Source organism: Rhynchophorus ferrugineus, unplaced genomic scaffold (genome assembly GCF_030347505.1).
Source record: "Rhynchophorus ferrugineus isolate W39M unplaced genomic scaffold, kcgeb_rfMv2 rfM9, whole genome shotgun sequence".
Lineage (NCBI taxonomy): Eukaryota > Metazoa > Arthropoda > Insecta > Coleoptera > Curculionidae > Rhynchophorus > Rhynchophorus ferrugineus.
Window position 1 is genome coordinate 13,854,810 of NW_027472588.1, and position 25,996 is coordinate 13,880,805.

General features: G+C 31.6%; 2 protein-coding genes across 19 annotated transcripts in view; one reads left to right on the plus strand and one right to left on the minus strand.

The window, feature by feature from the left end:
• LOC143202294 (coiled-coil domain-containing protein AGAP005037) overlaps positions 1 to 25,996 on the plus strand; it is a 526,529-nt gene that overhangs the window by 205,158 nt on the left and 295,375 nt on the right. For 15 of the 18 annotated variants that reach the window (XM_076413730.1, XM_076413744.1, XM_076413736.1 and 12 more), the window contains 3 exons: positions 2,409 to 2,577; positions 7,913 to 8,111; positions 9,859 to 10,045. In XM_076413730.1, the coding sequence (XP_076269845.1) occupies positions 2,409 to 2,577; positions 7,913 to 8,111; positions 9,859 to 10,045 (555 nt within the window). The remainder of the gene's footprint in view (positions 1 to 2,408; positions 2,578 to 7,912; positions 8,112 to 9,858; positions 10,046 to 25,996) is intronic. The other 3 variants (XM_076413731.1, XM_076413745.1, XM_076413728.1) reach the window with 1 other exon arrangement.
• b6 (pentraxin-related protein b6) overlaps positions 22,415 to 25,996 on the minus strand; it is an 80,950-nt gene continuing 77,368 nt past the window's right edge. Inside the window, exons 5-6 of the mRNA XM_076413749.1 lie at positions 23,748 to 23,847; positions 22,415 to 23,690 (exon numbers count right to left, since the gene is read on the minus strand). Coding sequence (XP_076269864.1) covers positions 22,708 to 23,690; positions 23,748 to 23,847 — 1,083 coding nt within the window. The 3' untranslated portion in view covers positions 22,415 to 22,707. The remainder of the gene's footprint in view (positions 23,691 to 23,747; positions 23,848 to 25,996) is intronic.

Here is a 25,996-nt window from a genome sequence, read left to right on the forward strand (position 1 = left end):
TATAGCGACCCCCCAACTTTTCGATACCATTTTTGTAGTACGATTTGTCCTTTGTCTCAAAATAGGCCTCAGTTTCGGCGATCACCTCTTCATTCGAAGAAAATTTCTTCCCAGCGAGCATTCTTCTGATATCTGAGAACAGAAAATATTCGCTAGGCGCCAGATCTGGAGAATGCGATGGATGAGGAAGCAATTCGAAGCCCAATCATGGATTTTTGCCGTTGTTTTCACTGACTTGTCACACGGTGCATTGTCTTGGTGAAGCAGCACTTTCTTTTTCTCAAATGCGGCCATTTTCGGCGATTTCGTTCTTCAAACGGTCCAATAACGCTATGTAATAGTCGCTGTTGATGATCCTTCCTTTTTCAAGGTAGTCAATGAAACTTATTTCATGCGCATCCGCATCAATATTCATTAATGTTCCCACGCTTTGGAGCGGATTCGTCGTGTGTTGTCCACTCGGATGACTGTCGATTAGACTTCAGAGTGAAATGACGCAGCCATGTTTCATCCATTGTCAGATTTCGATGCAAAATCTCGGGTTTATTATGCTTGATCATCTTCAAACAGTACTCCGAATCATCAACTCGTCGTTGTTTTTAGTCAATAGTGAGCCCGCGCGTCACACACTCTTTACAGAGCTTTCTCATACCCAAATATTCGTAAATGGTATGATGTACACCTCCAGTTGATATCTTTAGAGTGTCTGCTATTTCATTCAATTTCAATTAATGATAATTCAAAATCATTTTATAATTTTTTTAAATGTTTTCGTCAGTAACAAACTCTTTTGGGCGTCCACTGCGTTCACCGTCTTCGGTGCTCATTCCATCACGTCTAAACTTACCAATAAAATAAAGCATACCAATCCTTGGTGGTTGATTTTCCTGGGGTAGTATCCGGAAACTTGACATCAAACCAAGTTTTTGCTTCAACTGTATTTTTTCCCTTCAAAAAGCAATATTTTATCATGACGCTAAATTCCTTCTTATACATATTTTTCACAATAACAAAAGTTGCTTCACTCAAAATGCTATAATTCACAAAGTAATCATCCGACAGCTGTCAAATTTATACACGCATCTTTTGAGGGCTAACTATAAAACATATAAATTTAATTCTAGTAGCGCCCTCTATGTGTGAGGCTGGGGACTTCTCAATTGACCTGTTACATATAAAGACATCCTTAAATGTGTGAATATGATAAAATTATGAATATATTAATAATTCTTAATGAATATTTTGCATCTTGAGAAAAAACCAAATTAAGTTATTTTTATAACACAACTATTAATTTAACAGGTTTTAATTTGGACACCGTGAATTTTTTGAACGTCCTAGTAATGTATAAACCCAATAACTCTAAAAGAAATTGTCAAGAACGAAATTCTGAAAGAAATCAATATCAAAATGGCACCTGAGTAAGATATAATAGGTGGTAAGTATTTAAACACGTGTCATGAAAAAGCAAAATAATAAATGCATATGCTATGGAAGATCAACTCATCCTGGATCTCTAAATAATATATAATGGATAACTGTAAAGATTACTGAGTAGACTAAAATAATAAGAATAAAATGAACTACTAGACATGTGGGTTTCACATTCAAAAATATGTTACCTAATAGTCACTTCAAATACCTGGATATGAACATGTTGAATACTACGAGAAGAACTTTGTATGGGGCTCAAAAAGAGTTCAGCATAGATGAACATTAACACTTCATAACAAATGTTTGCTATATAAAGAAATTGTGAAGCTAGTGTGTGCATAAGGTAAACTGTAGGGTTGCCCAATGAAATTCAATATAAATATGACCTAAACTTATCAAAACCAAGTTCTTCGCAGCATTGTTATTACGTGACTTAAGGGTACCTATAGTTAAAGAAGAAATTAAATGGTTTGCCAAAAAATACCAAGTGCTATATCTTGATCGAAATCGTCAAATTATTATTATATTAGAGAAAAACTTCTTGAATTGATATTGTTAAGCTATGCGTAGAAATTATACCGTTTTGTAGACTTATGTGGAGTACATTAGTGGACATATCAATCAATTGCGAATTAAATGTGGGTCTTAAGTCTTAGATCAGGATTTTAAGAAAAAAATGAAGGAAAAATCAATAGCCAGTTAAATAAAAAAGAACCTAATCATATTAACAAATATATCACGTAAAAATGTGTAAAATTGACGCAATATTATTAATCATAATAGGCATAAAATATAAAATTCTCTCACAAAGACCGAACGGAGAAAATGGATCGATTTTGACATTGTTTATTGTAATTGTTGATGATAAATTACTTTTTTACTTCGCATAACAATACACTGTTGTTTATTATGAGTACACAATACTGTGTTTAATAGTATTTTGATTTACTTTTAAAGATATTGTTTTGTTGCAGGGTCATCATCGTGGTTATCCGCCTCCATCTAACGCGATGCTCTTTGATGATGACCCAGGGATCATGTCCGAGGTGGAGACTAGTTCTACAGGCTTCCGTAGAGGCGGTAAACAAAGAAGCTCGCTTCCAGTAGTCAGAACACCGAGCAAAACATTAGAGAGACCACTAGGTAAGCCTTTTTTACAATAACTCCATTATTTTATAAATAAAACATTTTTAATAAACGTTGTTTTGATATTTTAACTAAGTAATAGTAGTTTTTTGCTAAATATTTTAATTAAGTAACCATTCTCGTTTACATAATTCTGTTTTTAGTTTTATCTTTTCTGTTTTTCACACACAGAGCCAAACTAGGTTTTTTTAATGAATTTATTGCATTGTTACTGGTCGTTGCCTCTTAATCTACAATTTTTCTTTAAAATAACTTAAATCTAGGTATATATCTAGGAACATTCATCGGCCCTATCTTAGTCTCTGGTGTAATAATTTTTATGTATTAACACTGTTGCTTTTACCTACTTCTCCACTAACACTACACCAGATCAAATGGTATGCTTCTTTTGAGTCTGTGTCTTATTCTGGCATTATCCAGGAACTGGATTATTTCGATATTGACATGGGGATGGAGTTTGTCATCATCTATTCTTTCTATTCTCTTGATTTCCTGAGTGACAGTCGGTATATCTGAACATGACAGTAATATCTGGGTACATATAGGTTTCTATGTTCATGCAGATTTCAATACTTGCTTGTATAATAACAATTTATTATGTGCTGATAATTGGCGATTTTCTTCCAATTAACCAATATATTTTCCTATATTTTAACACTAGTTCTTTCCTTTTCTATTTTACATGTTCCTATCAAAGATTATTCGCTATGGAAAGCAACTCGAAGATTTAAAAGACCAATTATTCGAGTACCGCCTATTAAAAATGATCGAAATGAATGGGTTCGATGCGACAATGAAAAAGCTGAATTGTTCGCAGAATATGTAGCTAACATTTTTCGGCCTAATGATATAGAATCTACCATGGATACATCTCCTATTTATCAACCTGATGTAGATCTAAATCTAATTTCTCCACTGGAAGTTGCCACTGAAATTGATAACCTCAATCCTAAAAAGGCACCTGGTATAGATGACATTTCACCTGGATTATTGAAAGAACTGCCACGAAAAGCAATCATCATGTTGACATATATATTTAATGCCTGTTTAAGGCTGAAGCATGTCCCGGAATGCTTTACAATTGCACAAATAATTATGCTCAAAAAAACTGACAAACCTGCAGAACAAGTCGAATCTTACAGGCCTATTTCGCTACTACCTGCAATATCACAGGTATTTGAGAAGCTGATATATAAACGTGTTAAACATTTGCAATATTCCTGGAGGTCTCACAAGCTTTTGATCGGGCTTGGCATTTGGGATTAATCTGTAAGATGAGCAAATTGTTACCGCGTAACTATTGTCAATTGCTGGAGTCATATTTATTCGGAAGAAAATTTAGAGTATCGCACAAAATGGCGTTCTCGACATTTAAAAATATCTCGGCTGGAGTTCCACAAGGTAGCGTCTTAGGACTTCTCCTGTATCTGCTCTACACTGCTGACATTCCAACAACAAAAGAAACACTTCTTGGAACCTTTGCTGATGACACAGTTATTATGGCAAAAGATATATCTCTGCCTAGGACAATAGAAAAGGTGCAAGTGGCAGTCAACAAAATCTACAAGTGGACAAAAGATTGGAAAATTCAACTTAACAGCTCCAAATCTGTCCACGTTAATTTTGCATTAAGGCGAAATAATAAAAACTTAATTATATCACTCAATGGATGCCTAATTCCTCAAGCAGAATCAGCAAAATACCTTGGAATCCATCTTGACGGTAGATTAAATTGGAAGCATCACGTTAGACAAAAAGCAAAACACATTAGAACCAAAATAAAACAACTATACTGGTTAGTCGGAAGATACTCTTAACTTGATCTAAAATCAAAGAGGTTGATCTATAATACAATTATAAAGCCAATTTGGACCTATGGGGTGCAAATATGGGGTTGCACTAAAAATTCAAATCTGTTAGTCATACAGCGCTGTCAAAACAAGATTCTTCGATTGATTACAAATGCCTATCGCTATGTAACCAATGAAGAACTGCACGATGACCTGGAGATCAAATGGATTTGCGAAGTTGTGCAGGATTTTGCCTTGAAGCACGAAAGAAGATTACTAAATCATTCTAACGTGGAAGCAATACAACTGCTGGACAGCGCACAGGATGTCAGGAGATTGAAACGAACAAAACCGTACGAACTTGTGTGAACATTTAGTGTGTATTATTAGTATAAACTGTAGCTATAAGTTAATAATTAATAAATAATTGTAATTTTATAATTGAGGAATACATACTGATGTATTTTCTCGCACTCGTCTTGCTTGCTAATTAATCCAAGCACATAGGAAAAGTAGTAATAAATTAATTGTAATAATAATAATAATTAAGATTGTACTAAGCGTATCTAATAAAGATGTTATAAAAAAATGTTCCTATCAGCGAAGTGTTACATCAAGAATCAAATTTAGTGATAAAAAATGTTATCTGCAGCAATTTTAACCTAACTACACTTTGCAATACCAAGAGTTGAAACTGCCAATTTATTAATTTATTTTTATCATTATTAATTTGTCGTCATTCCATGAATGTGTAAATATTAAGCATTTTTATTTTATGCAACGTAATTGTTATATAAAAATTGAGAAAATATAGAGGTCAAAAAACCCCAGTACGGATGCATTTTTCAACAGATGTAGATAAAATGTTTACTTTTACTGTATAGTCTTCCGTTTATATTAGAATAAAGTTAGATATGCAATACCATTTGAACCATAATTGTGGTTCACCACCTTTTTCACAATTTTAATTGTATAATAATGTAAATAATCCTTTTAATTGAAGAAAAATTATTGTTATTTTCATTTGGTGGCATTTTATTAGCAATGAAATAAATCAAGTTTAAAGTCCATTGAATGATAGATAATACAACAAGAACACATATTTTTTTAATATAGCCGGTATAATATTAAGTTCTACAACATTTTTGCGTTTACCTTGCCGTTATAAAATAACCAAAACAATAAAAAAAAAATTTTAATTTTTATTAGTGAGTAAGCTTCATTTTGTTATTGAGTGACTCTCTTCAATATAGAAACATGTATCCGAGTTTCATCATACGAGTAACAAATTAGGAATGCTTTGAATGAATATTTGAAGAAATTATTCAAAATTTAGCATTAATTAGTTTAAAACAATGAATTCGATGCCTTAAATTGCGTCGATTAACTTTATATCATGCAGTGGTACTTAAGACGATCTTTAAGTTAAAATATTGTCCGATAAGATGAAGTGTTAATTGAATGACATTAAACGATTATATAGCAGACATTATTTTTGGAAAACACTTTTTCATTGCCATAGGGACCAGGAGCGACCATTATTCGAATTTTAACGATTGGAATTGTAGTCTCTTTTACGAATACCATTTAGATGCCGAAGATTACGAAAAGTTTTTCTGTGCAGTGAGAAATATTGTCATTGTGTTTGGAGGATACAAAACTTATTTTCTTTGAGTGAATTTATTAAAATTGCTGTAAAGTTGAATTGAAAAAGCTGGAATATGTAAAATTCTGATTTTATTTAAAAAAATGTAAAGCTTCCATCTTATTATAAAAAAATTAACTAAAACGTCAACACGTGGCAATATTCAGTTTTAATTCATTTTAGATTTGAGATATAATAAAATCATAATCTAAGTAGAATAATGAAACAAAAATAATGTTATCAAATACAATGCATTTTATATTATAGCAACTTAATGCATATATGATCGAAGCACTTAAACTAGTTTTTACACAGTCATAACAATTTATAGATTAGGATTGAATTTTATTATATTTTCGTTCAACTGTTTTCCACGCCATAATTTGATACCACTGTATTTCTTCTTAGTTTCTTTTGTTTCTGCCTGTGTACATCTTTCTCAGTAAAATTAGTGCAAAATCATTATTAATGTTTTGTAAAACCATAACTAAATTACAGTCTTTGTTGATGCACTTGTTGGAATATTTTTCACCAGCATACACTGCATTATCCATAACAATAAGAATGGTTCATTAGACGATTTTCAAGCAAGTGCAAAAACATATTTTGGTTCATTTCTCTATGGTAGTCGCCCTTGGGCTTGGGAGAAATCCTTTCACTTTTTTTACAACATGAAGTAAAATATATCTGATTATCTTACTATAATAAACGGAATTTATTATTTCAAAAATTTCGTGACTGATTTTTGCACTCGCTGTGAAGTTAAAGTGCCAGGTTTCGCCACTTTTTTGTATCTTGTTTTCATTCAGTACCATGGTCGTTTATCGGAATGTCATCTATTATTTCTAGGATAGAAATAGTTTCTTCTGTTACTGTCTGTGTATATCTTTCTCAATAAAATTAGTGCAAAACCATTACTAAATTAGAATATTTGTTGATGAACTTGTTGGAATCTTTTTCTTTTCTGGATTAGAGATGCATTCTATTTTTGACTCTGACTATTTAATGAACAATAATAAGCAGCGATTTGAATTGTATCCAAACAAGCAAAGCACCAGAACAATGTTTGCTGGCTTATAATCTGTGATTAATAAATTTAACTGAACTAATCTTTTAAAGAATTTTGCAGATTCTTATAGGCTGATTCAGTTACATGTTCGAATGTATCAGACAGCATTGCATTTCTTTAGAACTAGAAGATAATGGGGGAGGGGAATATTGTCCGACGAATTTGAAAATTGTGATAGGCAATACATTAAAGATCTTGATGACGTGAGCTCACTTTTATTTTGAATAGACTATATATCTTAAGCTTAAATGATTATGTCAGTTGATCTGGTGGCAATTTCGACTTATAATAAAAACAAAATATCGGATGACTTATCAGTTTTAAGAGTCGATTCATGCTAAACCAGTATTTAATGACAATGACGATAATGATGAACTAACTTCTACATTCTTTAAAGTCTTCTTATCAATGATGTCATAAATAAACTGAAGTGCTTGTAATGGTTTGCATGAAACAGCAGAAGTATATCGGAAGCATGTTCTGGTTTAGCCAACATGTTAAAACTGGTAGCTTGGATTCACAGGACAAAGAATGACCCAGATAACCGATAAGACTCTGTGATTAAAAATTATACGAATTTCCTAATGAAAATTATTACCTCAACCACTTTACCATTTATCTAAATTCTTCGAAAAATGTAAAGCACTAGTTCGTCTTCCGTATAGTAACAAGCATTGTTTAAAAAATTGCTTATCAAGACCAGCACAGTGTTATGACCATCGCTAGAAATATTGAATTACGTTGGAATACGATTTCAAACGTGTTATGGGTTACAACATTACAATCCCTACTGTATATTACTATTATTATTATGACACATTGTTTCAGGTTTAGTGTTCCTGCAATATCGAAATGAAACAAAACGGGCACTGCTACCCAATGAAATCACCTCAATTGATACCGTGAAAGCCCTGTTCGTGAGGTCATTCCCGAAACAGTTAACAATGGAGTATCTGGACTCGCCCAACGTGAAAATTTATATTCATGACTCGTCGAAAGATATGTTCTACGAATTGGAGGATTTAAGGTAAATATTTTATATTGAAAATACGGGAAAGTGGACGCGAGGAAAATCTGTATATAATTTCGTTTTGTATTCATATTAAATATTAATGATGAATTAATAAACATTAGGAATGAGAGTTAGATGGATTTACTGAAATATTTATGAATTACTTATTGACTATAAAAACGTCCAAGGAGGTTTACTAAGACACTCGAAATATGTTTATTGTTGCATTTCCTTGACTATATGATATTTAATATATGTATTATATAAGTATAAGATTTGATATGGGATAAACGGATGCATTACTATAAAAATTACTTTATTTTTTTATAATAATTTCGTCTTTTAGTATAGTATTCGTTAAGTGTATATCATTTCCTATAAAAAAATCTTGGTATGAGAAAACTATGTGCAAGTATTTAGTATGTGCATTAATTCCATTTTTTTATTAATATCTTAGAACATCAACAATCTGCCCGTGGGTAATAAGTATTATTACTATTTCCGTTATATAATATAACCATCCTAACTTATTCTAAAGACTATTCTAATTTATTTTAGAGATTATTAAATCTCATTCTATGTGTCTATTAATCAGTTCGTATGTTAGTTTGCGTTTGAGCCTACGCACTTCATTATCATCGCGCATATTTAACTATTTGACGAGTGCATTGGGATGCACTAATAGTCTTTCAGAGTATTTCGCACTAACACTTCGTTATCACACTTGTTATGAGTTCTAAAAGGGATATTGCGATGAATCAGTTTGTTGGGCATGTAATATGGGGCATCGACGATGACTCGTAACACTTTATTCTGGAACCTCTGGAGGATATCTATGTTAAATAGGTGCTAAATATGATTTCTAACTTCTAGTTCGGGTCAAGTCCGCGAGAGTCTGACGCTTTCTATGTTTATTTACCACTAACTCCTTGTTTATTTAAATTTTACATGGTTACGGAGCCAGATCTCCAGGTAAATAATTGAAATTCTGTGATAATTCAAAAGATCCAAAGATTGTTTGACTGACTCAGTTTAAATTATAGACTCTCCACTCTCACGTTTCGTCAATGTAGAGTGTGGTTTGATTCTTTATTGAACCAAGTAATTTTAAATTGACGCATAATGGACAAAATAAAGTAATTTAATAGCCGTACAAATCATGAGCCTTGATACATCAAAATGGCCGTAATTATATTTTTTTGTTAAAAGAGACACAACTGATATTTATTTAATATTAATGTTCCCACATATTTTAGACACAGCAAGCATCATGATAATAAAATTGTTAAAAAACCAAGCGGAAGTAACTTCATACGTAAACAATTTTATTAGGGTTTATTTATATTTCCTTTTTATTTCAACCATGAGAATTGCAAATATAATTAGTGTTAAGTTCCAAAAATATTATTATTATTAGACAATGTGTCTTTTAAATTACGAGGACTGTATAATAAGCACCTGGCTTGGCGATGACGCTATTAATTCAAAAAAGTGCAACAAAGGAACTAAAGTGTCTAGAACAATTTAGATATACTTTCACATAAACCACACATACCGAGTGTTATATTACCATAATTTATAGTTACACGTATTAATGATCTAAATATTAAAACTGAAACTGCCTTATATTACTAACTTTGCAACTATTTATATTTTACTAATTTGAGTTACGGAATATTTATTAAAGAGAACTCGGAAGGTATTACAGCTTCCTAATTAAAGATATTTTCATTATGTTGATGAAATGTTGACTCTTTTCCAGATCACATCTGAGAGAAATCAGAGATCGGTCTGTGCTCAGACTGTTCGAATCTGCTGATGTCTCTGGTGGTCTGCCGATGGCGGGTATCGGCATAGCTGGCGGTGTAGGTCACTTTGAGGATCCCAGTTATTTTTCGGAGCCAGAATTCGATTCCGAATATCAACATCAACACATCCATAAAAGCAAGGTGAGTTTTTTTAATTAGCCAAAATTATACATCGCACACTATTAGTAACAAGTAATTAGGAAGTTGAATGTAAATATTACAAAAAATTCTTAGAAGATACACCCTAATGTTGGAAGAATAAAGTAGTTAATTGTATTGTAATCATAACATTAGGAAGAGTTTCTGATAAAAATCGAAGTTTCCAAATATTATGGATAACGCAATGTAGTCTGTAGTATTGGCTTCAAAAAAAGGAAATTTGCTAAAGAACGGGAAGGTAAAAACTTAGTCAATCTCAAAGAAGTATATTAGTACTCGTATGGCAATACTCATTATAAGCCAGTACTTTGAAAACATGGACATTTCGTCCTCTTTATTTTAAAATTATTTCCAAATAAGGGATAGACGATAAGAAGCTCGAATATTTTTCAGAATCGCTAAAATGCTAGGAAAATGATATTTTGTTTAGATGTTGCCTATTGATATATCCGAGTGATTTCATTATAGGTAAGGCATGCAGACACAAAACTATTAGTTTATCTACCTTTTTCTTCATATTTAATTCATCCAAATAGTTTTTTTGCAACAAAATATGTATATTAAAGTAATTTTATTCTTTGAACAACCACGAAACCGAAAATGAACATATGGTGCTTAATGCACTTAAGCTCCTTCTTTTGTGCTGAACTATTAAGGATTATTAGTTTTTTTTACAACAATATATACTTTCACTCAGCATTGGTTTCTTGCGACTTCATAAAAATCTAACTTCATTCTTGTTAACCTGATTTAATTCCATACGATTTCTAGCAATTACTTAAGCTCAAAAATTGCTTCAAATACGTTTGAAATCGACTATGGAACTGATAGCTTATTGTGTAAATTAGAACCTAATTGAAGAAGGCTTTTAGGATAACAAATTATACTATTATTTCGTAGTCTGAATACATCTTTCTATGTTTAAGTATATATGATTAGATTTCTGAGTTAAATACGTATATGTTAAGATATTTTGATATAAATAAGTATAATAAATGGACTTTTCTTATTAACATAAATTTATATTGCAAATGTCTAAAAATCAAACTATAACTTCATCGATCTCTAAAAAGTTTTGCATCCAAAATAAATAAAGGTTATTTCAGCTGTTCTATTTTTATTTTTAGTTTATGTATAGCAGTAGAGGAACATAAAACAGCTTTATATATAACCAGTTACATAAAAATGTGCAATTTTTCTGAAATTTGATATTAAATAGGAATATTCAAAATAACCGGCTTTGTAGCCTCAGTGATCAGGCGATAGGACGAGTTTACTGCTTTTGCTGCGAATGCCGCTACAAAAGTGTTTAATCTGCCAAGGAAAACCCCCAATCACGCCAGTTACTTTGGCAACGTACATCATAATCTATCACCAAACCGCTCAATAAACGCATTCTATGATTATTGAGTAATATAACGTATAATATCAGTTCAGTACATGCTACTGCAGTCACACAAAAGAGTACTTTTGAGCTAAATTACAAGTCAATAAATTAGTGCCAATTTTTCCCTAATATTCTAAACAATTGTTGTTAGTTGTCAGTTAGTATTTCGAATGTAATAATAGTGATAGTTCAAGCTGTTTGTTGACCGAAAGTCATTGTTGTTGTAAACTGATTTCAAAATTAATGAGCATACTCTATCTAAAATATTTGATATAGACTTCACTGATAAAAATATATTGTTACATAAATGAATGTCATATGTTTGGTTCATTGACTTACATAACAATGCGGTATATTTTGAAATGTTCCTGTTATTAATGTAACATAATTGTGAGAGTTTTTAATGTAGTTCCGAATGTGTCAAGTATAATGCTGCCACTACTTATTTTAACCATAAAAAATATGTTTATATTAATATAACGTTATTAAAAAATTACTACAAGAAAGGAAAATCTGCTTCACTGTTTTCTTCGATGTCACTCGATGGCTTTCGAAACAAGGAAGAACAAAGAACTAAGATTTTTTAGAATTAATCAAGAAGGTGCTTATAAACCACATGTTAAACATGGTACTAGGATTAGGACTGGTACTCTATCTACTGTATACCAGTGAAATCTCAAAACATGCAACAAGCGCAACTGTGGTTGAAGATACTAGATATTTTATTGCCGTAGGAAAGAGTCATGAAGAGGCTACTGGGAAACTCAAACCTTCATTCATAGAATTAACTTCTGTATTAAAACTTGAACGAAGGTACGTACATTTTACCAATAGACAGAAGCAGTTGCTTACCTATTATAATAAAGATCCCCTTTGCTCTATACTCCGCAGGAAAATTCATGTAAGAAAAAATAAGAATAACTTACAGCAAACTGAAGAATATGTAGTAGCTACTTAGAAGATAGTACTTTGCATAAGCTTTTTAAAACTTGTACTGCCGAAACAGAGAAACCTACAAATAGACACTATTGACCAAACCATCGACAAATTTTCCAGTAACAACGAACAAAGGTTTTTCAAGCATCTGAAGATCGATGTTTTCCAGCTCCTTGACAATACAAACCTAGTGAGAAGAATCAAGAGGATGAATCTTCATGAGCTGTTCAAATGGTGCTATTGCAAAACAAATTATTGTAAGAGTTGTATTATATGTGTGAAGTTACTAGTTCACAAAGACATCAGTTTATGTATCAGGTATTTAAAAAATTGAGTTTAAGTTTATCAAATTAGGTTAGAGCAAATTTGTTCATTGATATGTACAAAAATCAAATTGTAATGGGATTAAAGAACCTGAAATAGCTTAATTTTCAATGCCTTATTAATAATAAAAAACTTAAAATATGTGATTTGCAGTCCAAGTATATGAGAAATCGCTTCCATTATTCACTTGATCAACTCTTTCATGTAAATATTTCTTTATGGAAGTCTTGTATATCAAATATTTATTAAAAATACGTGCCTAATTGGTTTTAAAAAAGTAAAATAAAGTGACAGGAAAACATTAATCTTGAGGAAAGTTTCATCCGAGCATCTAGCCCTATTCTATGCCGTTTTGCATACATTACTTATTTAAATACTATATATAACTCAAGACTTATTACATCTAATAAAACAGCTCGCTGTTTAATTTAGTTGAAACTACCAACTTTTCCAAATTGATTGCGTTGTGAGTTAACTTACTCTAGTCGAATATACGCTGTTATTTTTCTCCAGGCTAATATAAACTTTAAAATATGCGTTGCGAAATATAATTCTCCTTGCCTCTCCAAAACGTAACACTCCAGCAAAACTTTGAACCATATGCTGTGGGTTGGATGTGCATATATGAAATATCGATTTTAAGTATTACATTATTTTTTTTAATATCAGTTTGTTAACATTCTTCAAATTATATTTTGTTAATTTATTATTCTCTTAAAAAAATTTAGGACAAACCGCGTCCTTATAAAAGCGATTTATATAAAATTTCATATGATTTTTTCTCATATAATCAGCGTTTAGAGATTCACAAAATCTGATGCAGATAAAGAAAAATATGTAATAAAATCAATATTTCAAAAAGGACGAGTTTTAATCTTGCTAACTTTCGCAAGAATAAAATGTTGCTACCTTTCTTTCAACAACAATGAGCCAAGATAGTTAAATTCCTTATTACAATTATAGTAATTTTCAGCGTCTATTGTTAATATCCCAATTTCTTCAAAATTTATGTTAATTTAATGTGGAATGTAAATGATTAAGTGTACCCAGATCATTTTGTGCGTGTGTAGTACCACGTATTACTACAATTTCTTCATTCACTAACTTCATATAATGATTCACTCTTAATAATTTTACCTTGGTGGTCATATGATCATCGTGAAGGAATATTGTTGCTATTGATTTTCATGTTATTTCCAACTATACCTATAGCACCTCCCTTTGGACAGCTTTAAAAATTGAACATGTTCCCCTAAAGTCATTAAATTTCTTCGTGTGCTCGCAAAAGTGATTTTTTATCTCTCCGCTCCTTTTCATCATAGTCGTAGAGGCTTTTAGGCAGTGTTTTGAAAAACATGGCGTTCAATATAGGCTACAAACCTCTTCAAGACTATTGAGGAAAATAGCAAACTATTCATAACTCAGAGTTTGTCAACGTTTCTGAACTTCAATACTTTTCGGCTAGAATAACTAGAGGAATTGAAGTATTTGAGACCTGTAAGCAAACAGACAGGCAAAGAAAGGGGTATCATTGCCGATACAGGAACTATAATATTTCTATGGATGGTGCGTGTGAAAGGGAAAGGATATTTCAGTGAATGCTAAACTCTAGCTTTTTTGAGTTGCTTATGTTGTCAATCACTTTGTGTGGATTCTAAGATTGAACATTGTTATAGTCTGATATCCGTAACCTTGAATTTGTTCAGATGCAATGCTTAAAACAAATTATGCCTGTTAATTTTGACATTAGAAATGCAATTATTGAAATGTGTCCAATGAAAGGTGACCGAATAATTCACGAATAATAAAAGAGTAACATTGCTTGTGACTAGAACTTTTAATTCTTCATTAAACTATTTTGTAATATTTAAAATCATTTTCCGTTTTTTTTTTGTGAATATGAACACCTATGATTTATGGATGTTATTATCACACCAGTCAAAAATATTTCGTTGATCAATCGCTTTTCAAACCATATTTTATGGCTTTAAGAATATATCCTATAATTAAACAATGTTTAATCAACATAACATAGTTTTTACATGCCATTCCTCTGAAAATAACAGAATTAGTATCACTGATACTTCTATAAGTAATATACAAGTTGGAATGATATGAAATTTTGACGTACGTAAAGATTGTTAGTATGTAGTTATGCTATGTTAACCCTAAATCTATAGAAACCAAAACCAGTTGCATCTTATGTCGAATGCGATACACCAATTGCCTGTTCATGGATATCTAATGGCATCAACATTACGTATATTTTTGTATGAAAATAAGATTAAATTAGAAAAAAGTTTTCCATTATGAATTATTTATAGGAGAAAATCTAAACAAATTAGCAGATTTTGTAGTGTCTAGTAACAGTTCATCAACTCTGATTGAATTATAAACCACGAGATTTAAACATGTTATGGATCACCTGACTGTAGCCATTGTAAGCATACAGGAATGTACAAAACAACAAACTTAATGAACTTAAAGACTGAAATTAGTAGCGCATAATTGATCTCGTCACCAGATTATTAGCCAAAATTTAAAAAATATAATAGATATCTCCAAATGAAGTCCTGGTGGCACAACGCATAATGTAAAGGACAATTTTTGCCCACTTTTAATGTATTATATCATAAAAGTTCTTTGATGGCATCAAAATTTGTACTTGCAAATATAAGGATAAATTTATCACTTACTAGGAACGTTGTTACCAATACCAGATATAGATCATCAGTTCTTACAGATTTATAAATCAAACAATGAAGCGAATTATTTAAAAATATACAAATTATCCCAGGATCGGATGCCATCTGACCAAAATATCGTCATAAGACCTGACAAAAGTTCACCAGGTCATCTAACATGCAATACAAAAAAATGAATGAATATTGTATGAGAAGCCACATTATCGTGATAAAAAAAATTATGATATGACTTCTGATATTTGACTTCATGCGTACCATAGAGTAATGATGATGATGATATAAGACATAATAGTAAAATAATTTTGCCATAATAGATATTTAGTTATTACTATTTTTTGACTACAGCAATTATAGCATCAATTCAAAAAAGATAAAATTAAATTTTATAGACAAAAAAAGAAATATTTTAAAATTAGTTATGTTATAAATCGATTTTATCTAACCTTGCCAGAATAAACGCTGTTATTTATCTCTTGCTCATTATACATAATATAGTTCTCCTCACATTTCCAAGACTTCGCGTAATCGTGATAAAAACAAATCTAAGAATTATTGACTTATAATTTCGAACTTATTGGATAAATTGCTTCATGCAAACGAGACATAATAGTCAAATAATTTTGACATAATAGATCTTTACGTATTAATATTTTTGTTACATCCACTATAGCATGAATTTAAAAACGATAAAATTAAATGTTATAGAGAAAAGACCAAAAATCTAAAATTAGTAAATCACTTTTATCTAACTTTTCCAGAATAAACGCTATTATTTATCTCTTGCTCGTTACACATAAAGTAGTTCTCCTTACATTTCCAAGACGTTAAACTCCAGCGAAACTTTTAGCCGCCAGAAGGAAACTGCAAGAAGCATTGTTCTTCCTGGATCAATTGTGCACTTACCAGGTAAGAGCCCCATTAAACTTAACTGCAATATTTAACGACGACGGTTGAATAAGAAAATATTCTATGTAAACTGGATCAGTTTGGTTTTATTAACTCCATAATCCTCGCTCTTATTTAATCCGCCATAAATATAATGGATTGGTGCTTTATAAAGCTGGTTATAAACTCAAATAGGTTTAACTAAGTAAAGTAACGGAGATGTTAAGAGCTGTTAACAAAATAGACGGGATATTTGCTAATAACCGTAAAAGTTCGAATGCCTAATAGAAATATAAATGTTTTCTATTTCTAGTGTTTAATTTTTATTTACTACAGGGAATATAAAAAATAATGTGAACACTATATTGCACTGCTTCCGTGTAAATAATAGAACCCGTGTACTGCTTAGTTTATAAGTCTTATAAGTTATATTTCAGAGTATTATACGTTTTGTTCTACGACTTACGACTTATAAAATAAACAATCATTAAAATATATCATCTCAGCTGATTTTTTTGCGTTCCACGAAGTTACATTATCCATGGTAATAACAGCATACACAAAGTATGTTAAAAATCATTGGTAAACAGGTATAGTGTGCAAAATCCGACGTTCACTGATAGAGTCAGCAGAACTCAATACTCACTTGAATAATACTGTTACATTCGTGGAAGTTTCATAAAACTAATATTCATGAAAGGGCTGTGTTGCAAAATCCTTTATAACGGAAGACATTATGCTACGAAAGGAATGGCCCAACGATCATAAAAGCATCACATGAACTTGATTGGAAGAATGCGGTACGGTCCGATAAATCATCATTGAGGAGGAAGGTTTCGTTATGACTTTAGTGGCGATGTCGCGGTATTCAGTTAGTTCTCTCATTCACATTAGGGATGTAGAAAATATATCGATATATCGATATTTTCTCAAAAAAAATATCGATATTTTTCTACGATATATTGATATATCCATATATTTTTTAAAATATCGATAACGATATATCGATCATAATTTAACCACTATTGGGAGTTTAAAATAACCGAGTACGAAGTAGATTTCCATCTCCAATATCACTGAAGCAATTGGCAGGTGTTTAAGTACAAGAATAGGACGTTCCGTTGAAATCTATTTAGACATTCTGCGAAGAATGGCAGCTGTTTTAAAAACAACTGGTGGCTCAACACATAATTAATAAATAAAAATATTGTATATGCCTTATTAATATGTATAAATAAAATGTATACATTTTATATATTTTTTATACAATGGAAATCATAATATTTTATCTCTGTAAATGCCTGAAGCTATAACTTTTTCGTATCTTTCAGTCAGCTTATGAATTTCATTCCAAAAATAATTTCCTTTTTTTCAAGCCTTAGAAGAAAGTGTTATAGATGAAACGACTCTTCCTGTTTTTCTGCGTTCTTTCCTCTTAACTTATCTGCCCTTTTAACCATTTTATGTTTTTCCATAACGTACCTCTCTCTTTACTTCTATTATTATCTGTCTCCATTTATTTTTATTCATTCATTTATTTTTATCCACATTTATACACACATCTTGTAAAGTTCTGAGATATCTAGTTTATTTATTAAGATATTCTTGAGTTTTCATGTGAATTCGTCTTTTAAATTCGTTTTGTTCTCCGAAATTTCTATTTTCAAAATTTTTATAATCAGTGTTAAAACTTTCATTCCACCGCATGGTTTTTATCCTTCTTTTTACAATATATGTTTTGCCTTCTATTTTATCTTGCCTCATTAGTATAACTTCCATGTTTTAGGCTTTATTAACAATTTTATGCCTTCCATTATTGTCCTCCTACTATAAATATTATCAGTGTTCTTCTTACTTTATTTATTTCATACGTTTTATTCCATATTTTATTTTCCAGTTTAACAATTTTATTATCTATGATGGATATTTTTCTCTAATATATTCTAACATGAGATACCCTTCTACCACTCTTATCAATTTCTTCCATTTGTTTTTCTTTTGGGATTACATTTTCTTTCGTTTATCGAACTGATTTTGCTGTTAGTGAATTAGTATTTTTTAATAACTATCCACTTTATAATAACAAAACTTTGCTGGTGTACTGCCAAAATGATTTCTCTTTTTCTATTAACGGTTTTCGGAGTTAATCAATGAGGCAGCTAATTTATTAGCAATTAAATTTAATTGTAATGATTTTCAAATATACTTCAAGTTCTTCTATGCATTATTTGTATTTCTTAATATTACCATATTTTAGCTGGTCTTTTTTGTGTTCAGTATTATCTTGATCAATATTTAAATCACCGAAACTAATATCTTCGAGTGATTTCGAGTAAATTATGCTTCTCGTTAAATTTCTCATGATCATGATGATATTCCAAAAGGCAGTTTACTTCATCTTCATAGTATAGCAATATTACAAAATTCTCCGCAAATACACTGTATCAGGAGTGAACTTGACATTTTAAATACTGAAAATTGTTATTATATTGTGCGCAATGTTAAGTATATTTTCTTTTATGATTAACCTATCGAATAAAAACAGCTTGATATCTTACATGTAGTATTATTTGTTGTTAAACAGCGAGATATCTAATAATTAGAAATCTAATAATAATTTTATTTAGTGTACGAATTTGATATTGTTATGTTAGTAGATTATTACTGTTGGTATCGCAGTGCCTCAACTTTTTTCGTCTCATATACCGGTCATATCCAATTATTTCGATACCAAAACAAACTATTATCTGAAGGTGCGTGTCTAGTGATTACGGCAGGTGGTCTATCACTCCCCATGCATTTTTATCAAGTTTATCAACGGTAGATATAGCGCTGTTCTGTTATATATTATTCTATAGTCTCGCTATAAACATCTAAAATGTCACCAGTATAGTTTACTGTGATTCAAATTGTTTAAATTACACATAATAACCTTTCTGACCAAATATTATTATATACCCTACAAAGTTAATCTTTTACTGTAACACTATTCTATCCTATTATCCAGTTTGTTGAATATTTTTTAAATAAATTTAGCATTCTGGTATATTACGAAATCCTTTTTTTATACCCCGCTGCAAAAATATTCCATTTTCTAATTTAAATAGTATTTTGATTTTTTTTTTCGTTGTACAAAATGTGTAAAAACTGCAAGTTTATTGGGTCCCTTTTTCAATTAACATTTAATCGCATCACGGTAGATTATATTCGGAAGACGACATCACGGATAACGTTTTATCTGTCTGAGACAATTCAGATTGCAAACAGACCTCAAAGGAGATCAGCCGGATTTTCCTCAAACACCGATATAATTCTCTTTGAATTTATTGTTCAAATTTGCCTTAATTATTACTAAGTTTCAAAATTTAAATTACTTCCGAATCGGCGATCGGTTTCAAGTGTTCCAATCGGAATAAGACATTATAAGAGAATTTATTTTAGATGATTTATTCAATACAGTTCGTACAATGGGACAGAAACATTGTTGATTCCAACAATAGGATTATATAATTAGGATTAAACAAGATATGTTGTATAATATTTAAAATATTCAACGACATAACGACTTTATTTAAATTAAAAGAATTTTAATTAATATTATTCAACTTAATTTCTAATAGACAGCTACATTAAACACATCTTTAATGAGATAATGGTTATCATGAATATTGCGTAGATAACGTTCTGGTTGAATCTTGATGAACTGATGTTTTTTTCTGAAAATTAATAACTAATTTAGGATTGCTCCACTTATCTGTACTTTTCCATCTTCTTAATATTTTCTAAATTCATCATCAATCCATAGCTGACAATTCGAATGAGTGTCTACTTCTCAGCTATTATGCTGCTGTTAATGCTGCCGAATTTTAGTATTTATTGTAACATTTTTATTCTTCCACACGAACTATCTTAGCGAGGCGAATCCAACTATTGTAAATTCAGCTGTAGATGTTATTTTCTTCTCATATATTACTTGAACTGGACTTATTGTATACAAAAAGTTACTGTTGAGACTTAAACCTTTTCTTATTCCCAAACCATATTGCTCTGCAATATGAACTATACCGTGAAAAGTACTCGAAGTTTGTAAGGTGCCATGTACTTTTCGCGTAATTACATCTACTACAATATTCAAAAATAGTAGAAAGAGAACATTTTGATATATTTTCTAATAATTGAAGAATATCCATCAGAACTGGTGGTAATACGAAAGGCCAATATCTAGTAAAGGAAGTAGTGCTAGAATAATTTTTTAGAAGTTTTTATTTTTTGTTTTATATCTTTTTGTTTTACAGCTCTTTTATATTTTACCTCTCAGTTCAAATACATAAATTTCCTTAGAAAGTTTAATATCATTTGAGCTTTCTTAGTAAAATATATCTCTAATACTCCTTTCAATCGTTGTCATCATTAAAGAATAAACCAGTTTTTATTGTTCAAATCTTATCAAGTTTTTGAGAGTTCAACATTGAATAAAAATAACATTATATCTGTTTAAATATCCAGAAAATACTCTAGTTTTTAAAATGATAATTTCATTAGAGACTGAACATCCCAATATAATATTTTATTTTCATATTCTAACATAAAATCGTAAATATTTTGGAAATTAAGAAACGTATTTATATGTTATCAATTTTAACTGTAATAATGGGACTGTAGTTTTTTAAAATACTATCTTAGTGGTTACTCCTTACAAATTAATAGGAATTATGGCTGACTGTATGTTTATGTTCAAGGGATATTTAAAATGTTAAAATACTAGCTCTGCTACCCTAGAATTATTAGCATAACTGAATAAAACGTTCAAGTATGGTAAATAGTTCAAGTAATAATAAATACATAAGGAAAATCGATATACAATTGCACAATGTGATGAGATAATAAGTGACTTTTATAATATATATGTGAAATATTGTAATATATATATTTGTGAATTTGTTTTTCAAGTGTGCCCTAACATATCTTAACGTAATAGATTTGTTTTACAGAATCTGTCTTAAATATTGCATTTGAAAGACCTCAAATTTACACATATCAGGCTGTAATAGTATCCAAGATGCGGAGACCTTCAGAAGGAATGGCAAGAGACACACCTTCCTTCTACGCACCAGCTTCTGAACTGATTCTTCTGCAGTTTGTCCTATTCGACTTTTTTCGATGATGTTGAAAAGCAGTGGAGAGACATCTCCTTGCCAAATACTAGCTCGGATCTCAAATGTATTTGACAAATTATTGACATTCACTCAAAGAAGACACCATTCAAGAACTCTAAAGAGCCTAATAGTATGTGGATTTCAAACTGAGAGAAATAGATGTACAGATTGAACATCTTTCATATCTAATAAAAGGACTGGACCTCAATACCAATCAAGAAGTACAGTAACATGATATACAAATGGCGACTTCGGAAGAACCCAGCGCGTAACAGCTAATACGAAAAATAAATTCTTGTATGTGTATGAGAGGGTTTAAAATAAACCAAAAATTTGAGTTTATATTTATGATAAAGAGTCTGTAAATTTCTGTGCTTTCACTCTATTCATATTTTCGTATGCAGATAATTTTACAGTGCATTTTATTATTTGATTAATTTCATTACATCCCTCATTATTCAAGGTGAATTATGAATATCATCTAAAAAAGATATTTTCTTTTTGAACTTGAAGTGAGGTATATTTCGGCAAGGGTATTTTGCAAACATTGGAGCAAATATAATTGGTAGTCAAAACGTATAAGGACAGAACTGTACAATATGTGGAGTAGACTTTCTATTTATTATCTTTTAACATAATTAGTTTTGCATTAGTCATACCACATGAGGTCGAGGATTGTCTTGCTGAAGAATTAAACTCTCATATTTGGTCACTCAATATAAAAATATTAGTAGTTTCATTCTTCAGCAGGTCAGCATACCTGACCATCGTGAAAGTATCCTTTGAATGCATAATGACAGTCCGAATATTTTTCTTCGATGTCAGTTTTACTAGTATGCGAGGCTTTAAAATATATGTTTACTAACAAATTAAATAATACTTATAGGTATTTTATAGTCCTAATTCAAACATGTTAATTTAAAGTTGTTATGTAAAAGGTAAAAATAATAAATAAATATTTTTGAATAATTTATTATGCAACGATCATACAACTTATATTGGCTTTGATTTGAGTTCATCCTCTTTAAATACTGTTATCATATACAACAATCAACAAAATGTAAATAATATAAATATTATGACAGAATGATTCTATGAAAAGTAACTTACGCTTATAAATGGCAAGAGGTGATACCTTATACTCTATCTTATTTATCTTATATACAACACTTGTGTTATTTGAAATCCATTGGCGTCATTGTTTCATGACGCTAAAACATTACAGATAACACTAATAAACCTAGTGACATTTTAAAATGCTTTACATCTTGGTAATGCTGGAGTGTAAAAGGCACCAGAAAATAACTTCTTAGGCACTGTTCTCCATCCAAATACTAGAGCCTTGTCGAAGGGCTCTGGATCGCATCCGGAACAGATGTTCATGACAGCCTTTACCTCAGCTTCAGCTGGTTCTCTCTCATCATTTTGTTTTTGTTGTCTTAGAATTGGTTGATTTTCACCGATACCAGCTAGACCATAGAGCAGACTTTGTTGATATGCTGGACCACCAACTACATTGGGTCCCAGGTAGGCGTCGTCTAAGATGGTACCACCTCCAACAAAGAGCTCCCTCTTCTTCTGTTTGTTGACCTCAGTTTCTCGTTTTTTAACGATTTTGTCACCAAATTTCGGTTCCTCAGCAGCTTCCACGGCTGTGTCCTCATTCTGTCTCTTGAACAAGGAGTGACCACCGAAGGTATCGTCAATGAACTGAACGTTGGCAGGATTTCCTGGGTTATTGCTACTGAGAATTCCTCCGTTACCTAAGTTGATCGATTGGGATCCGAAAGTACCAATTCCTTGAGGTAATATATCCTGGGGCTGTGGTGGTCCAAATACTGGCTGTTGTTGAGGTGGGAATGGGAGATTTTGAATTCCTTGGGAAGGGAATTGAGGTAGCTGGGCTTTGGTGAGTTGCTGTGTCACTATTCCTCCGACAAGTTGTCCGTTGGCATAACCGACGTTGTAATCCTGGCCTTGGATAATTTGAGGCTGTTGTCCGTTGGCGAAGTTGATCCTGGTACCTCTGTTCAACTGACCTCCGGTGAGCAACGGGTGTGGAGGCAGTTGGGGACGATTCCTCTGTGTCGTGGGAGCTGGGGTGGTGATCATGTTACCGTCATGATCGTATTGGTGGGCGTGGTGATGTTTGTGATCCTTGTGGGCCTTTCCGGCAGTCAAGGCAACGCTGTAGAGCTGGAACATCGTTATTTCGCCGAGCATACCGCCTGAACCTGATTACAAAATTTCATCAGTATTTAATATCGGGCAATATGCCGCGTATAATTTACCTTTTGGGGCGTCCCTTCCTTCATAAAATCCACCTCCAAGCTGACTCTGGACCTGACCGGTAATGGCTATCCCGCCGGATGGAATTTTATGCCCCACCAACTGGAAAACAAACGCAAGAGTTAAAATTCAAATTCGAGGGATATCCGTCGTTTGTTTATCACGTTAAATAGGACGCGAGGGGGTTCGGGACTGTTATTTTTAATAACATTGAGATTTTTTAGACTCCTAACCAGCGTCTACTTTACGTTTAATAAAGCTGACTAATAAATAAAATACAATTACCAGGAACAACGGAATATTAACTCCCCGAGTCGGCGACACATTTCTCCCCTGTTTATTGATTTTAGGACGAATATTTCTACAGTTACCTTCTGTGCATTTGAATAAAGTTTTATACGCAAATAATTTCACTATGTATTTGGACACACATTTTTATTATAATATCTAAGAAAAATATTTAAGAAGGTTAAATTTAAGTCATCAACAATTAAACAATAAATGTTGCTAAGACTATAGCAAAAGTATAATAGCTATTTACTTGATTCGAATCATAATATCAAGAGACCGATCTATACTGGTACCATTAGAAGGTAATAATAACACTGTGTAACAATTTTTTTCTTCTGCAACACTAAAAAAATGGATTTTCTTGTTAAAAACTAAAGTCATAAATATCATATTTATTTGAAAAATAAATATTTTTTTCAAAAAATAGTAATATAAATTTACAAACAAACAATGAATCATAATATATCAGGTCTAGGTGGTCAATAGAAAAAATGAACCATAACAGGTCAATTGAAAGGTCTCCGGTCTAATATAGTAAAACATATTTTTTTGGCAAAATTAGATTTTTTATTCAACATAATTACCTTCAACGGTGTTACACTGATTATAGCGACCCTCTAACTTTTCGACACTATTTTTGTTGTACGATTTGTCCTTTGCTTCAAAATAAGCCTCAGTTTCAGCGATCACCTCTTCATTCGACGAAAATTTCTTTCCAGTGAGCATTCTTTTGAGATCTAAGAACAGAAAATAGTCTCTGGGACTATATCTGGAGAATACGGTGGATGAGGAAGCAATTCCTCATCCCTCAGCCCTATTCATGGATTTTTGCCATCGTTTTCACTGACTTATGACACAGTGTATTGTCTTCGTGAAGCAGCACTTTCTTTTTCGTCAAATGCGGCCGTAGTTAATGAAAATTATTCCATGTGCATCCCAAAATACAGACGCCATAACCTTGTTAGCCGACTGTTGTCTTTTCCCACGCTTTGGAGCCGGTTCATCATGTGCAATCTACTCGGATGACTGTCGATTGAACTTTGGAGTGAAATGATGGTGCCATGTTTTATCCATTGTCACATATCGACCCAAAAACTCGGGTTTATTACGCTTGATCATCTTCAAATACTGCTCCGAATCATCGTTGCTTTTGGTCGAAAGTGAGCTCGTGCGGCACCCACTTTGCACAGAGCTTTCTCATACCCAAACATTCGTGAATGATATAATGTACACGTTTAGTTGATATCTTTGAGTATCTGCTATTTCATTCATTTTCTATTTACGGTCATTCAAAATCATTAAGTGCTAAATCATTGAGCCAAAAGGAGACTATGCCGGCTTGGTGGCGCAGTGGTAAAGGCGACAGGACGATTCTCCTACTATTGCCATAGTCTCGGGTTCAAATCATACATCATGGGGCATGGTCGTAAATTTATGTTTGTCATTCTTCTAGGCAAGAGTGCAAGTCATTTCCATTTATTTATGCTATTACTTTTAAAAAATAGTAACACGTATTTATAAATAAACAATGAATCAAAGCAGCTGAAGTTTAGGTGATCAATACAAAAAATTAACACCATATTCTGAAAGAAAACAGTGGAATATCATTTAAACAGTGGAATCGTTTTTAATTACAAACCAGCAGTAATATATTAATATTCTAGCATCCCATTTTGCTTGGTAACGCTCTTCTATCATTTTTGTATCCTGGTGAAATCCTTCACCTTGTTCGTTACTCAGAATTATAAGATTAGGACAGAAAAATCGAAATGGTAATGCAAGAAATCTATTCTGCAAAAGATATTCTTCACCCCATCGTTTTAAATTTTTGTAACAAGCCACTCACCAAGAACTCGACATTATCAGCTTTAAGCTTAGTATAGACAAGAAGCTTCAGATCTACTTTGCAGACCTCGAAAAAATTTATTTTTTCAGAAAAAGTTGTGTTAAGAATGTTGAG